Consider the following 14568-nt stretch of genomic DNA (forward strand, 5'->3'; position numbering starts at 1 on the left):
ATATTTTGTATATTAATAATTTTTTTATTTTATTATTATACACAAAATGTGTTGCAATAAAATATTAGCTTATCACAAAATTGTACTTGATTTAATTTTTAATTTGTTTAACTTCATAATGATTCGAACAACTCTTTACGACTTTTTTAGAATTTCATATACCTTCTTATTTTTTACTAAGAAATTTTTTCTCCGAATGTTCCTTTTTTCAAATAATTCTATGGGTAGTTCATGTAATTTATAATTATCCTTTTTACGCTTACGTCATATTTTTTTATAATCTGCAATATTATTATTATAATTATATTTATTTTTGTTTTTTTTGTGTACCTTTTTGCAGAAAATAAGAAAAAATAAAAAAGTTAAAGCAAATGTTAATTTTTAATTTTTCTAAAATTATAAAAATTTATCAGACAATATAATTAATAAAAAAGAAAAAAAAAAAGGAATATATAACAGAAAGTTTTTCTTCACAATTTTACGTATTTAATTTGAAATTAAAATCTAAATTGTTAATAGACAAGTTTTTTTTTTTTCCACATAAATTTATTAAAAAAAAATTCTTGTTATCTCGGGTATGTAAATAAACATTAAAGAAGAATTTTGTTTAATTTTTTTTTGTTTAACATGGTGGATTAAAACGATACATAACTTTCTTTTTACTCATTTCATTTGCTTGCAATATCTATTATTATGATCCCTTTAAACTGTGTACTTTAAAAAATAAAATGAACGGAAAAGAACGAAAAAAAAAAAGGGAAAATAAAAATTGCAAATGAAAATGTTAAATATAATACTCAAATGAAAAATTCTCATAAAAAAAAATTCTCTTTTTTGATGAAAATTAATACTGGAAATAAGAAAAAAAAGTAAAAAAAATGTGAAAAAAAGGAGATAAAAACGTGAAAAAAAAGGTAAAAAAAAAGTAAATAAGAAAAAATTTTCTTTCGATGTAACAGAACGAAACAAAAAGAACAAAATTGTCTTTTCTCGGATCAACACACAGCGAATTTTTTCTTTTTATCCTGCACATTCTTTATAAAAAAGAATTAAAATTAAAAAAAAAATTTATATATATATAATATATAGTTTTTGATACTATAATATTAAAAATTTAAACATATATATATTTTTTTCATGGATAAGTTTAATTTTAAAAATTTTCTTCTCCATAAAAATTACACATCTTATAATGATAGCTGAAAGAAACGCAAACTAGAAATATTCTAAATAAATATTCAATAAGGTAAAATAAAATATAATTAAATATTTGTCCATGTATATTAGTAATGTGTGCTGTGTAAAAAAAAAAAAAAAAAGGAAAAAAAATTAGAAATATTCACTATTAAATATTTGCGTTGAAGTTTATTTCTCCTCCTCCTAATTGTACTTTTTTTTTTTTTTTTTTTTTTTTTTTCTTTTGTTTATTTTATATCTTTATAGAATAGCATTACAAACTAATAATGCTACGAATTGCTTATTTTTCTCTTTCCTTTATTATTCTGTCCTTTTTATTTTTTTCTGGTCATAATGCATTACCGAATGAGGAAGACAAAAATAAAAAAGCTATACTGTTAGCTTTATTAACTAATACGTTTATCAATAATAAAGAATATAAAAATGGAGAAGATATAAATATTGCATTAGAAAATATAAATAATATGAAATTACACCCAACTGATAATGATAAATTTGATAAATTTTTGGATGCACTCTTTAAACATCATAATATTTATGTAACTTTGGACGATCACGATAAAAGAATAATACATATCTCGGGGGTGTTAAGTGAATTTTATGTTGATGTAGATACATTAACTGAGGAAAAACAAAAAGAATACTTTAACACTTTTTATGAAAAAGGACATACCTTGATTAATTTAATATTACACAGTAATTTAATACACACTAAACATGACAAAGATGTGAATAAAGAAAATCATAAAGAAGAAACAAAACCAAATCACCCGGACAGTCCAATACCTGATGAAGAGCCTAATCTTGAGAAGGAACCTATACCTGATGACGTTTCTAAGGGTGAAGTAAATCATCAGCTTAATTATAATAATGTGTATGATAGCGATATCGAGGTTGAGTCAAATCATGAGGTTGAGCCAAATCATGAGGTTGAGCCAAATCATGCGGTTGAGCCAAATCATGCGGTTGAGCCAAATCATGCTACTGAACCAAATCATGCGACTGAGCCAAATCATGCGGTTGAGCCAAATCATGCGACTGAGCCTAATCCTGAGAATGAACCTAATCCTGAGAATGAACCTATACCTGATGACGTTTCTAAGGGTGAAGTAAATCATCAGCTTAATTATAATAATGTGTATGATAGCGATATCGAGGTTGAGTCAAATCATGAGGTTGAGCCAAATCATGAGGTTGAGCCAAATCATGCGGTTGAGCCAAATCATGCGGTTGAGCCAAATCATGCTACTGAACCAAATCATGCGACTGAGCCAAATCATGCGGTTGAGCCAAATCATGCGACTGAGCCTAATCCTGAGAATGAACCTAATCCTGAGAATGAACCTATACCTGATGACGTTTCTAAGGGTGAAGTAAATCATCAGCTTAATTATAATAATGTGTATGATAGCGATATCGAGGTTGAGCCAAATCATGCGGCTGAGCCTAATCCTGAGAATGAACCTATACCTGATGACGTTTCTAAGGGTGAAGTAAATCATCAGCTTAATTATAATAATGTGTATGGTAGCGATCATGAGGATGAGACAAATCATGAGACCGAGTTCAAACAAGAAGAGACTCACAATTATGAGTATGAGGCCAAGCAAGAGGATGAACATAAGGAACATTATGAACACAGTCATACGAATGAACCCGAAAAAGAAGTCGCACACAGTTATGAGGCCGAGCACAAAAAAGAAGACAAGCCCATGCAAGAGAATGAAGAGAACTACCAATATGGAGACGATCAAGAATATGATGAAGAAGAATTTAAGAATAAGAATGTTGAATATATACAAAAGAAATTAAAAAATTTGCTTGCGATGAAAAGTATTAAATTAAATAATAACTCAAATGGAGAATTTAAAGTTAATTTTTACACAAATTATGTGAATTATATCAACCAGCCCCCCTCAAACAGTGGATCTAATCATCAGGAGAAATATGAATATACTGAAATAAATCAAGAGAGTAAAAAGAAAAAAAAAAAAGCGACAAAATGGATTATAACAGTTATTTTGTTAAGGAAGTGCCCACTGTAGTAGGTGAAGATGAGGGAGAAGGGGATGATATTGTGAATACAAATGATATTAAACAGGTGAATGAAAATTTATATAATACAAATAAAGCATATGATCATATGTATAATAAAAAGATTGAAGGGATGGAAGAAAAAGCTAATAAATATTATCCGTATGATGACTCAAGTGAATACGCAGACAACGCAAGATATTTGAAAAAAGGGAATGAGCTGAACAAAGAAGGTAACAATTATTATTATTATGATGATGGAAAAACTCAACATCGTAGGAGTAACGAGTACGAGCAAGATAGAGGAAATATAAATGGGATGAAAATGAGTAATAAAAAACCCGGAAAAAGCGAGGCGAAGGCTTCACATTTTCCGTACACTTACTACAATCCATATTATATGTATAGTCTGAATAGCACCGGATCCCCAAAATATAATAGTAATAGTAAATACAATAATGGGTACACTAATGGGCACAATAATGAATACAACTATGAATACAGCAATAAATACAACGACAAATACAACGACAAATACAACAACAAATACAGTAATAAATACAGTAATAAATACAATAATGAATACAATAATGAATACAATAATGAATACAATAATGAATACAATAATAAATACAATAACGAATACAATAATAAATACAATAATAAATACAATAACGAATACAATAATAAATACAATAACGAATACAACAATAAATACAACAATAAATACAACAATAAATACAGCGATAAATACAGCGATAGATACAAAAAATATAATAATAATTATTATAATAATTATAATAAAAAGCAAAACAAAAAGAGCCTGTACGATTTCATGCTTCAGAAGAAGGCTTTAGAAAAAGAACATATGCTAAAAAACAATTATGAAAACCAAGAGAGTAATACAAAAAAAAATAAAATAGGATTATTCTTGGATATACTAACAGAACTTGCTCGTTACATAGAGTCAACTATTAACAAGAATAAAATAAATGCAAGCAAAATGAAAAATAATCAATTGGGCGATAATAAACATGATGCTATACAACAGAGTAAAAAACGACCTATACATAAAAGAAAAGAAATGAAAAGTAGGAAAATGAAAACAAAAACTGATTTGGTAGATGAAAAAGAAAAAGAAAAAATTCAAGATACTATGTTTGTTAAAATTGGTCAGAATGGTACAATTGGGCTTTTAAATTTTTTCGATTTTAGAGAAGGTCTTTTAAAGAACAATTTTAAAGACTTAATATATGTAATGGAATATTTAAATGTATTTAATATTACTGAAACTATTATGTTTATACAAAAGTTTACTGAGAGTATTTGTGCATCTTACTGTATGGGTATAACAAATGTTTTAGAATTGTCAAATAATGATATGTTGTTATACGAAAAAATGAGATTAATTTTTAACAATCAAGGTATGACAGTAGTAACAAAAAATTCTGAATATGAATTTAATGATGCAGAATTTGAAAAATTTTTACTTTTATTAAATTTAAATAAATATACTATACCTTTAAACTGTCCTTGCAAGTTTTATACTAACAATATTATTAGCTATTACATACAATATAATTCAGGTTTAAAGGGGAATTTTTATCAATTGAAAAAATCACAATTTACAGAAAAGTTCTCTCCTTCTTATCTATTAGATAAATTAATTGTTCTACAAGATAAATTGAATTATATTAGAAAACATGGAAAACTAGAAGTAGATAAAAGAGCAGTTAAAAATGAAGATGACGATGATGATGATTTTCATGAAAATGTGTATTATCACAAGCAACGATATATTCCTACTATAAGAACATTAAATGTAGAAAATAATAGTAATACTACGGATAATACTGTAAACAATTTTACATATCCAGACATGGACTTATTAATTGTATACTACAATTCACCATTAGTAAATTTTAAAAATTTAACGGATGTAAAAAATATTCTTATTGAAGAAGTCAATTCAAAAATATTTTATATCAACTCTTTTCGAATAGGTAACCAATTTTTCCCAACCTACAGCAACTTAGGAAAAGATGACCACGATCTAGAAATCTTAGAAGAAGTAAATGCTTCTAAAATTAATGCACCTAGTAGGAATAGCGGTAAATCTACCTCTAAATCTACCACTTCTAATCAAAATAATGGTAAACATGTATCCCACTTAGGATGTTTTACCTTACCAAACGTAAAGTCATTGGATAAACACAATAACAAACAAAACGAGGACAACTTTTTATCTTCCCCTATTAAAGTACAAGGGGATTGTGAATGGGTTCCTTTAAAAAGTCCACAAAATTATGAAGATTTTTATAATGAAAAGAAACGAAATACGGGTTTATTTGAAAAGAGTGAAGAAAGTAACAATGAAAATAAATTAAGTGATGATTTAAATTTAAAATATAACTTTTTTGAAAATGGAGATATAGATAATAAAAAAGAAGAAGATTTGTACGCAAAAAATATACATGCTAATGATACTAGTGAAACGGACTCGTTACCACTAAATGGTAAAACAAAGAAGAAATATCATAGCAACAAAAGCAACATCAGTAGTAACAGCAATAGTAACAACATTGGTAATAACGATAGCAATGTGAAAAAGAGTATAAAGGCAAAATATCTAATTTATTTTTTTAAAAATATACATGTGTGGAAAACCCAAGTGTACTGTCAAAATATGAACTATATCAATAATTTACTGGAAAACATAAACTATGATGAAGATATTATATTCCAGGAAAATTTAGAAGAGGATATTGTCTATGTTTATTTTACCAGCAAATTAGGAGTAAAATATGATATTGATGTTAATTATTTTATATTTTTATTACAAAAAATATCCTTAATAATGTATGTAGAAGATTTATGTGGTATTTTCCAATTAGATGATGTTAAACAAAATCAAAAATTAGACAGACATTTAGAGAATACTACAAATACACAAAATTTTATAGAAAAACATATTATATTTTTTTATGAACAATATTCTAATAAAAATAAATATGCAAAACAGTTATCTAACATTTCTACCTCTACTTTCTTTTCTTCTAAAAAAGATATAATTTTGAATACAGAATCGTATAATAATATTATTTTTAATGAAAAGGATATTTACGATGTTATGTTTATTTATATGGAAGATGTGTTGACAGAAAAAATGGTTATTGATACTTGGCTTACGCCATATGGTTTCATGTTATATAAACCAAATAATGATAGCGGTAATAATGATAATATCAAATTGTCAATATCTAAAAATGAAAATATAACTAAACATTCAAGAAACTCTATAGATAAATATTTATTTTATGAATATAAAAAAATAAGCAATAACATTTCACAATATTATGATGATTTGAATTCTAAAATTCCTCAATTTAAAGATAACCTAAAAGAATATAAATTAGTCATATATAATGATAATCCATCTATGACAAATATTGTTCTTACAACAACTATAAACGTATTAAATGTTGCCCTATTGCAAAGTATATTAGAAGTAGTATTAGAAATCAAAGCAAATCAACAATTCTTTTCCTACAATGGTAAATTTATATCATTAAATACATTCATCATCTTAGACGAGGGTATAAATTATCTCTTCTTTAACTACATCCCTAATGAAAATCACCCTGCGTTAAGTAATACCGGATATGCCTGAAAAGGCACTGCTTAATAGGGAGAGTACGTATAACGCAGTGTTTGTTCAGCGGAGCCTATACTTAACAAATCATATACTCAACAGCGTGTTTCCTTTTGAATGTAATATCTATGGTCAGAAGAAGGATCCAAAAATTTTTAAATTAAAAAAAAAAAAAAAAACAAACACAAGAACATATATAACATATACTACACAAGCAGGTACTGGAAGAGACACTGAAAAAGACGAAATAGGGGACTCCAAAAAAAAAAAAAAAAATTATAGTAAAATAAAATAAAAACATGGGAGTTATATCAAGAAAAGAAAATTTTAAAATACAAAGGAATGATTAAAAACTCATGAAGAATTACTTATTCCGAAGTCAAAATTATATACAAATCTCTAATTAGTTTTTTTTAACCAACATATGGTCACGTTAAGAAATAAGCAACACGAGAAACATATATTCGAAGCAAACACTGCAGTTGTAAATGGCTAATCTGTGGTATACACAAAACTTTATGATAAACAAAGAGGATATGCACATGTATACATATATATATATATATATACATTTATAGTATACATACACGCATATACATACATATATATATAGGATAAAGAAAAATGAAAATGTTCGTATAAAAATGGTACCTAAATTAAACTACATTTTGCTCTTTCGAGTATAAAGAAAAATACATATTTCGAGATAAAACTCAAAAGCAGTTTGAGTATCCTGTATGAAATAAATGTAGATTAACCTGAATAGTGTTTTTCACAAAAGAAAAAGGAGTACATATATGCCTGCATACATACATATATACTTACATGCGTCCGATTATCACGTTATGTTTTCTTTTTTTTTTTTTAATTTCCTTTTTAACGCGTATGTTTGTATAAACATATATGTACACATATATACATATGTGTACATCTATAGGCATTTGTGTATACCCCCTTTTTTTTTTTTTTTTTTTTTGTTGTACAAATCAAACAGATATAAAATGTTTTAGTGGCTTTTTATTTCGTACTGTTTTATTTTTATTTTTTAAACAAATTTTAAAAATTTTTATAAATCTTATGTAAATCTGTCTATATATTCTTTATATATTGAACTATTTTAAATTTTATTAAATAATTATTTTGTTTATATTATAAGGGTATGAGGGGGTGGAAGAAATAAAATACCTCTGTGGAAATACAGTTAATTCTTTTTTCCTTACAAATAATTGCAACCTTAAGTGATTTCTTCATATAACAATTACCAATTTTTGTTACAAGATGTTAAAAGAAATTATATAAGACATGACTGTGGCAGCAATTTTTTTTTTTTTTTAAGATACTATCTACAACTTTACACTATGTCAGTGCTTCTGTTTTAGGAAAAAAATCAAATGGACAAATACAAGTATCCGTGGAATAGCAATACATAGTTTGTTGTCCATAGTGGTATACATACATATATACGTGTATATGGATGTATATGTATGTATATATCTTTACATATCTGCACATGCCTTTATATGTTTGCATATCTCTGTATATGTTTTCATATCCCTGTGTATGTTTACTTATCCCTGTATATGTTTTCATATCCCTGTGTATGTTTACTTATCCCTGTATATGTTTTCGTATTCCTGTGTATGTTTACTTATCCCTGTATATTTCCGCACATGTCTGTATATGCGAGGAATGTTAGTAAAAATTTTCTTTTAAAAATATGACAAATATTTTTGGTAAAAGCAACAAATTTATTTACACTTCTGATTATACCATTATATGTAAACATCGTTATATGTATATTTAAAGGAGTCAAAAAAAAAAAAGGGAGCCAAAAATTATTCTCTTCCTTTTTTAGTCAGAAGTTTTTGCAAAAATAAAAATATATCATAAAATTTATGAATAATACCCCATTTCGACTCATTTTGTATTCATTATACATGTTTATATTTTGCTTATCCAAGGGAGTATTTGTAGGAGGACCGTATAGAGATATTACTAGAACTATGAAAGAGTATAAGAAAAATAAAAACTTAATTAATTAGGGATAATATTAAGAAGACATGTAAAGAATTAATATGTTAAATAGGAAAAAATGTAAAAACAAGCAAATTTGAAAAACAGAATTTTAAAAAAATTAATAGATGATAGTATTTAGGGAGAAAAAAGAGATTTAAAAAAGGATAAAATTAAAAAAAATAAAATAAAATAATGATGTACACTTGAAGGAATGTTATATCAGTTAATGATTGACCATTTTTAGTTATATTATAATCCTCCTGTCAGCAGCTACGTGAGAACTTCTACATGTAAGCAGCTATATATGAGCATCTACGTATAAGGACACATTCCGTGGCATTTGAATGGACAAACATAGAAGATATTTCATAAATGTTTGATGAATTATTCCTTTTTTTTTTTTTTTTCTTTTTTTTTCTTCACACATTGAAGAAAAATGAAGCATAAAAGCAAGAGGTTAAAAGTTAAACACATATTTAAATTTCTCACTGTGCTTTTACGTTATATCACTTTAAAAAATTACAAATTAAATGACAATGGACAGGAAATTTCGTTCATTCAGTTAGCACATGCCTTCTCTAAAAAAAAAGTGTGCACGTCTTCATCCGACGACTCAACATGCCGTATGGTCGCATTTGGTGAACTAGATGTTTCTAACAATTCAGTTAGTACCTAATCATGCGTACAGACATGTGTACATGCGCATGCTCAAATGGTCCTCGCACATATATATACAGACAAACTCTTTGCATTACTGCTATTTTGCTATACATTTGCAGGTGGTAAGATTGAAGATACTAAGACCGGACGGAAAAGGATATTTTTTAACCATGCGAAGAGACTACGTAACAATATCGTACTACCTAAAATATATAAAGGATATACCTTTTCAATATAGAGAAGTGGTAGATGTATTTAATAATCATGTATATAAAACATATACAGAAAGGGAGATCAAGTTATTTACGTACAGATGTAATGTTCGAAGAATTGAAGATATTAATAGGACAGTTGGTAATTTCCCCCCTCATTTTCTTGAATATATGAGAGGGGAATCATGTGCATGTCAATCGTACAATCTTTTTAAGGATAATAATGCTATAAAAAGATCTAAATTAAAATGCATATATTTCAATATGTTGTTTTCTGAATCAGCTACAGTATATAGTAGGCACTGTGCTATAATGGACTTGTCTCATTATTCTGTTTATGATATTGATTACCCTCCTATTTTTAATACATATGTTGATATAACATTACAGGAGTATTCTTATGATGATGTATCTAGTGTTTTAAATAAGAAACATGATTTAGTTACTAAAGAAAAAAAGTACGAGTTAAATGATACTATAACAGAAATTCGGGATGATTATTTCGATATATGGTTACTTTTAAGGAGCGAATTTCATGGAAAGAGGACTCTAGTTAATTTATCGAATGACTATATATTGATTCCATCATCACCTATAGATGATGTAGATGTAATAGATAGCGATATTACAAGAAATTGTGGTTTAGAAAAAGATTCATCTCTTTTAAAAGGCTGTGATTACTTAGGAATATGTAACGTTATACATCCTTGTTTAAGAAAAGCATTGATGCTACCAAAATATCTTTTTGATTTAAGTGGAAAGACATGTAATAAATTAGGTGTATCTTTGAACAAATGGAGAGAAGCAGATGGCAATTTTTGTGCCTCTACTGCTGGGTATTGTATATCAGCAAATCTGCAAAAATATTATGATGAACATAAGGAAGCTATGAATAGAAATAAGGTTTCGAAATATAAAATTAAAAATATATATGCTTCAGAACCTCAGACGAAAATTTACAATGCTGCTAACTTACCAGATTATCTAAAAGAAAAAATTACTCCTGATAAAAAGGTAGACGTAAATGATATAGAAAACAAAGTTTTTTATAATGAGAATGCAGCTATACATAGCCATTTTATTGATTACAAATATAATGGGAATCATTCTGTAGAAATTAAATTTGAAACCAATGCTTTAGAAGTTTATGAAATAAGACCCATATCAAATGCAACCATCACACATATCACAACACCTAAGGACTGTTCATCTAGTCAAACAAATTCAAAAGAATGTGCACTTATTGTTCATGTTTGGAATAATAGTAATAATATTTCTTCTAACTTTTCTTGTCAGGTTATATGCACAGATAAAGATACTGGAAAAATAGCTAGCCATATTAACCCTATTAGTCCTGTACGTGCATATATTGACGCAAATAAAAATTATGCTTTTTATTTCATTATTAAGTTTTTAATAAATAAACAAATAAAAACTAAATGTAATGCAATTGTAAAGGATGCAAATGGAAAGGAATGTTCTAAAAAGGAATTCGAATTAACATCAAAAGAAGTGATCAAAATTGTTGAAGAGATTGTACAACCAGAAAAAGCATTACAGCCTTCTGTAACAAAATATGAAAGTGATGCTATTGATCCAGATGATTCTGCCAAACATACATGCAAATGTTCACTTGATTTATTATGCTATGCTCTTAATTTTAAAAAATGCACTGCTTATTATACAAATTTAATTAAAGAAATAATAGGGAAATTTGCTACAATAGTTATCTTAATTATTCTTGCACCATCCTTAATACCCCTCTTGCCATTTTTTATCAAATTTTTTTTCATTTGTTTGACCTTTTCAGTTAAAATATATCACTCTTTACTAACTACTATAGGAAATATAAAAAAAAAAAAAAAAAAAAAAAAATTCACACGTCCGAAAATAAATATCAAAGGAACATAGGGGAAAATATTTCTGCTTCAGCATCTGCTTCTTCCTCTTCCTTAATCGAGACAAGCAGTGTTTCTTCTAATTCTCAAGAAAGGGTAACAAAAAATTCTTCCGTACATACAAATAAATTAACTACGCATACAGGGCATACACAAACAAGGAAAATAGGTAAAAAGAAAAATATCAAAGGAACTAGCGATTTGGGGAAATATAATGGTACTTCATTAGAGAGCTCAGTAACATATTCAAGCCAATCTACTACCTCAGTTGATTTAAGTTCATGCGAGAATTATCGTATTTCGCGTAAGCACAGTTTTTCATCAAGGAAAAAAACATATAGCACAAATCGTAAATGAAAAATGTACATATATACTGTGGAACATCGATAACAGGTTTCACGAAGTAACATAAAAATGGAAATGTGCGTGTTAAACTACACAAAATTGCAAAAAAAAAAAATTTTTTTTTTTCTAATTTTGCTTTTCTTTTCATTTTTTTGTACATAAAAAAAAAATTATATCAACAACTTTTAACTTCGCTTAGCATAGTTTTGCCTTTCCTGCATTATAAATCTTATATTCTTACAAATATTTTTTTTTTTTAGCTAATAATATATATGCGGACGTACATCCACATACTCATACATACGTCCATACGCACATACGTATATATATGTATGATTAAATCCTACCTTATATGTAATTATATACTTCCTGGGATTTATATTTAATCAATTCTTTAACTGCTTTATTTTTATATTTTACTGTTCACATCGCGCGTTTACATAAAATTTGTTAGAAAGAATGAGCCAAAAGGAAATTTCAGTAATCATACGTGTATATATAAATCCATGTACACATAACGGTCTATAAACATATTACACCGTTCTGATGTATAATGTGATACTACAATATGCAGGAGGTACAAATAATTTAACATCTGATGCAAATGAATTAAGTCATTTATTTTAGGAGTGAACATTAACTTTGTTCGTAGCAGTACATGCAGTGTACGTATAAACCTTGAGTAAATACTTTAGAGGCATGCATTCAGTTTTCATAAAATTTTTATTTCAAACTATCTGTTCATGTGTTAGAAAAACGAATAATTTTTTAACAGTTTCAACGAATATTTAACGTATAAATTTTCTTTTAAAAAAGGATTAAATGTTGATATATTACCTGATCGATATATCTATAAATGTATCATCAAATGTTCACGTATATGTTTTAACACATATAAGAAATGGCGATGAATAAATTTCCTTTTTACCCTCCCTGTAAAAAGAAATTACGCCTTTAGTAGAAATAACTTTATCAAATATTTTATTTTTTGCTTAAAGTTATATGTCTTATATATATACATTTAACATTCTTTTCTTAAGGCCTTTCTTTTTATTTTGTAAACTAATAAAAAAAAATATATATTTGTTTTTTTACAAATCCGTTATCCTAGCACATTTTCAACTTCCTCAAAGGTTAAATAACATATTACAGGCGCAAAAAAAAAAAAAAAAAAAAAAGTATGAAAATATATAAAATTGTTAGTATATATGAGAAGCACAATTATCTTTATTTTAATTTTTTACCTTCTTTTTTTTTCGCCTTCAAAATTTATAAAAGTTCATTTTGCATTTTTACACCTCTTGCAGTAAGAAGCTTCAAATTATTGTTTATATCTTTACTATATGTAAACATATAATATATATTATATATATTTTTTTCTTTCTTTTTTTTTCGACTGGTATACCTTCTTTTAGTTTCAGATGTATATAAAACAAATATGTATATGTATGTTTATACATGTGCTTACATATTTTTTTTACATACATTGTATGTGCTGTATCATTTTAAAACATTTTTTTTTTTAGTATTTTTAACTTCTGCACACAAAAAAAGTTTATGAAATTGTTTCTTTATTTCTTTTTTTTTTTTTTAAATACAAAAAATATAAAAAAAATTTATGTTCCAAAAAAAAATAAGAAAAATTCAATAACATGATGTCCTAATACAAATTTTACTTAGAGCAAGCGCAACACATCATGTAAAAGTAGGCAACTGTAAATAATTTCGTTAAATGTGAGATAACTTTTTATGCCTTATCGCACCTTCTCCAATTTTCTTTTTTGGCCTGATTTATCTATATTTTATAATTTATGCTTGGTCGAAATTGCTTCATATATATATATATGCATACACAAAAGAATATCTCTATATATATATGTAAATATTTTATAATCAATATACACCTTTACAAATGTATGTATATATCTATCTGCATATACAAAAATTTATTGTGCTATTATCTTCATTTTGTGGTTGTTTCATGGTTATTCGTGAAAATATTAATAGTTAACTCATTTCTTAACTTTTTTTTTTTTTTTTTTTTTTTTTTCGTATTTTGTTATTGAATGTGGTAATATACACAAATACAAAAGGAGCATAATTTCTATTTTTTATTTCCCTTCAGCACATAAAAAGTTTCTTATCATGTCATCAATATTGAGTTAAATCTAATTCATTAAACATTTTTTTTTTTTTTTGAGTTGAAAATGTTTATATGTAATATCATATATAAATCTCACATATTATAGCTATATATAATATATATATACGTATATATAAAGTTCAACTTTATTTTTTCCTTTTTACGTTTTTTATATATTCTGAAGTGCTTTGCTGTTTTTTTTTTTTTTTTTAAATTCAATTTCCATATTCACGTTGTGTGATACAAATAACTCTTTTCTTTTAAAAAGTTTTAAATTACAATATTAACACTTTTTATTTATTGTGTAAGATACGATTATTATTCTATATAGTCGTGTGTTTACTTATACAGATTGGAGTTAAAATTATAAGTGAGCATGCTTATGTGTATATATACTCGTACATATACATA

General features: G+C 26.3%; 2 protein-coding genes across 2 annotated transcripts; both read left to right on the top strand.

The window, feature by feature from the left end:
* Nucleotides 1-1463: 1463 nt before the first annotated feature.
* MKS88_002344 (merozoite surface protein MSA180) lies at nucleotides 1464-6901 on the top strand (the record flags this gene model as incomplete). The annotated part of the gene is made up of 2 exons (XM_067215346.1): nucleotides 1464-3171; nucleotides 3252-6901. The coding sequence occupies 2 exons, from the start codon at nucleotides 1464-1466 to the stop codon at nucleotides 6899-6901; spliced, it is 5358 nt and encodes a 1785-aa protein (XP_067073781.1).
* Nucleotides 6902-9335: 2434 nt separating this feature from the next.
* Nucleotides 9336-12641, top strand: MKS88_002345 (male gamete fusion factor HAP2; the record flags this gene model as incomplete). Its single annotated transcript, XM_067215347.1, has 4 exons — nucleotides 9336-9563; nucleotides 9679-11496; nucleotides 11733-11973; nucleotides 12589-12641. 4 exons carry the CDS (start codon nucleotides 9336-9338, stop codon nucleotides 12639-12641), a joined length of 2340 nt encoding a protein of 779 aa, XP_067073782.1.
* Nucleotides 12642-14568: the final 1927 nt, after the last annotated feature.

Source organism: Plasmodium brasilianum, chromosome 8, assembly GCF_023973825.1.
Source record: "Plasmodium brasilianum strain Bolivian I chromosome 8, whole genome shotgun sequence".
Lineage (NCBI taxonomy): Eukaryota > Apicomplexa > Aconoidasida > Haemosporida > Plasmodiidae > Plasmodium > Plasmodium brasilianum.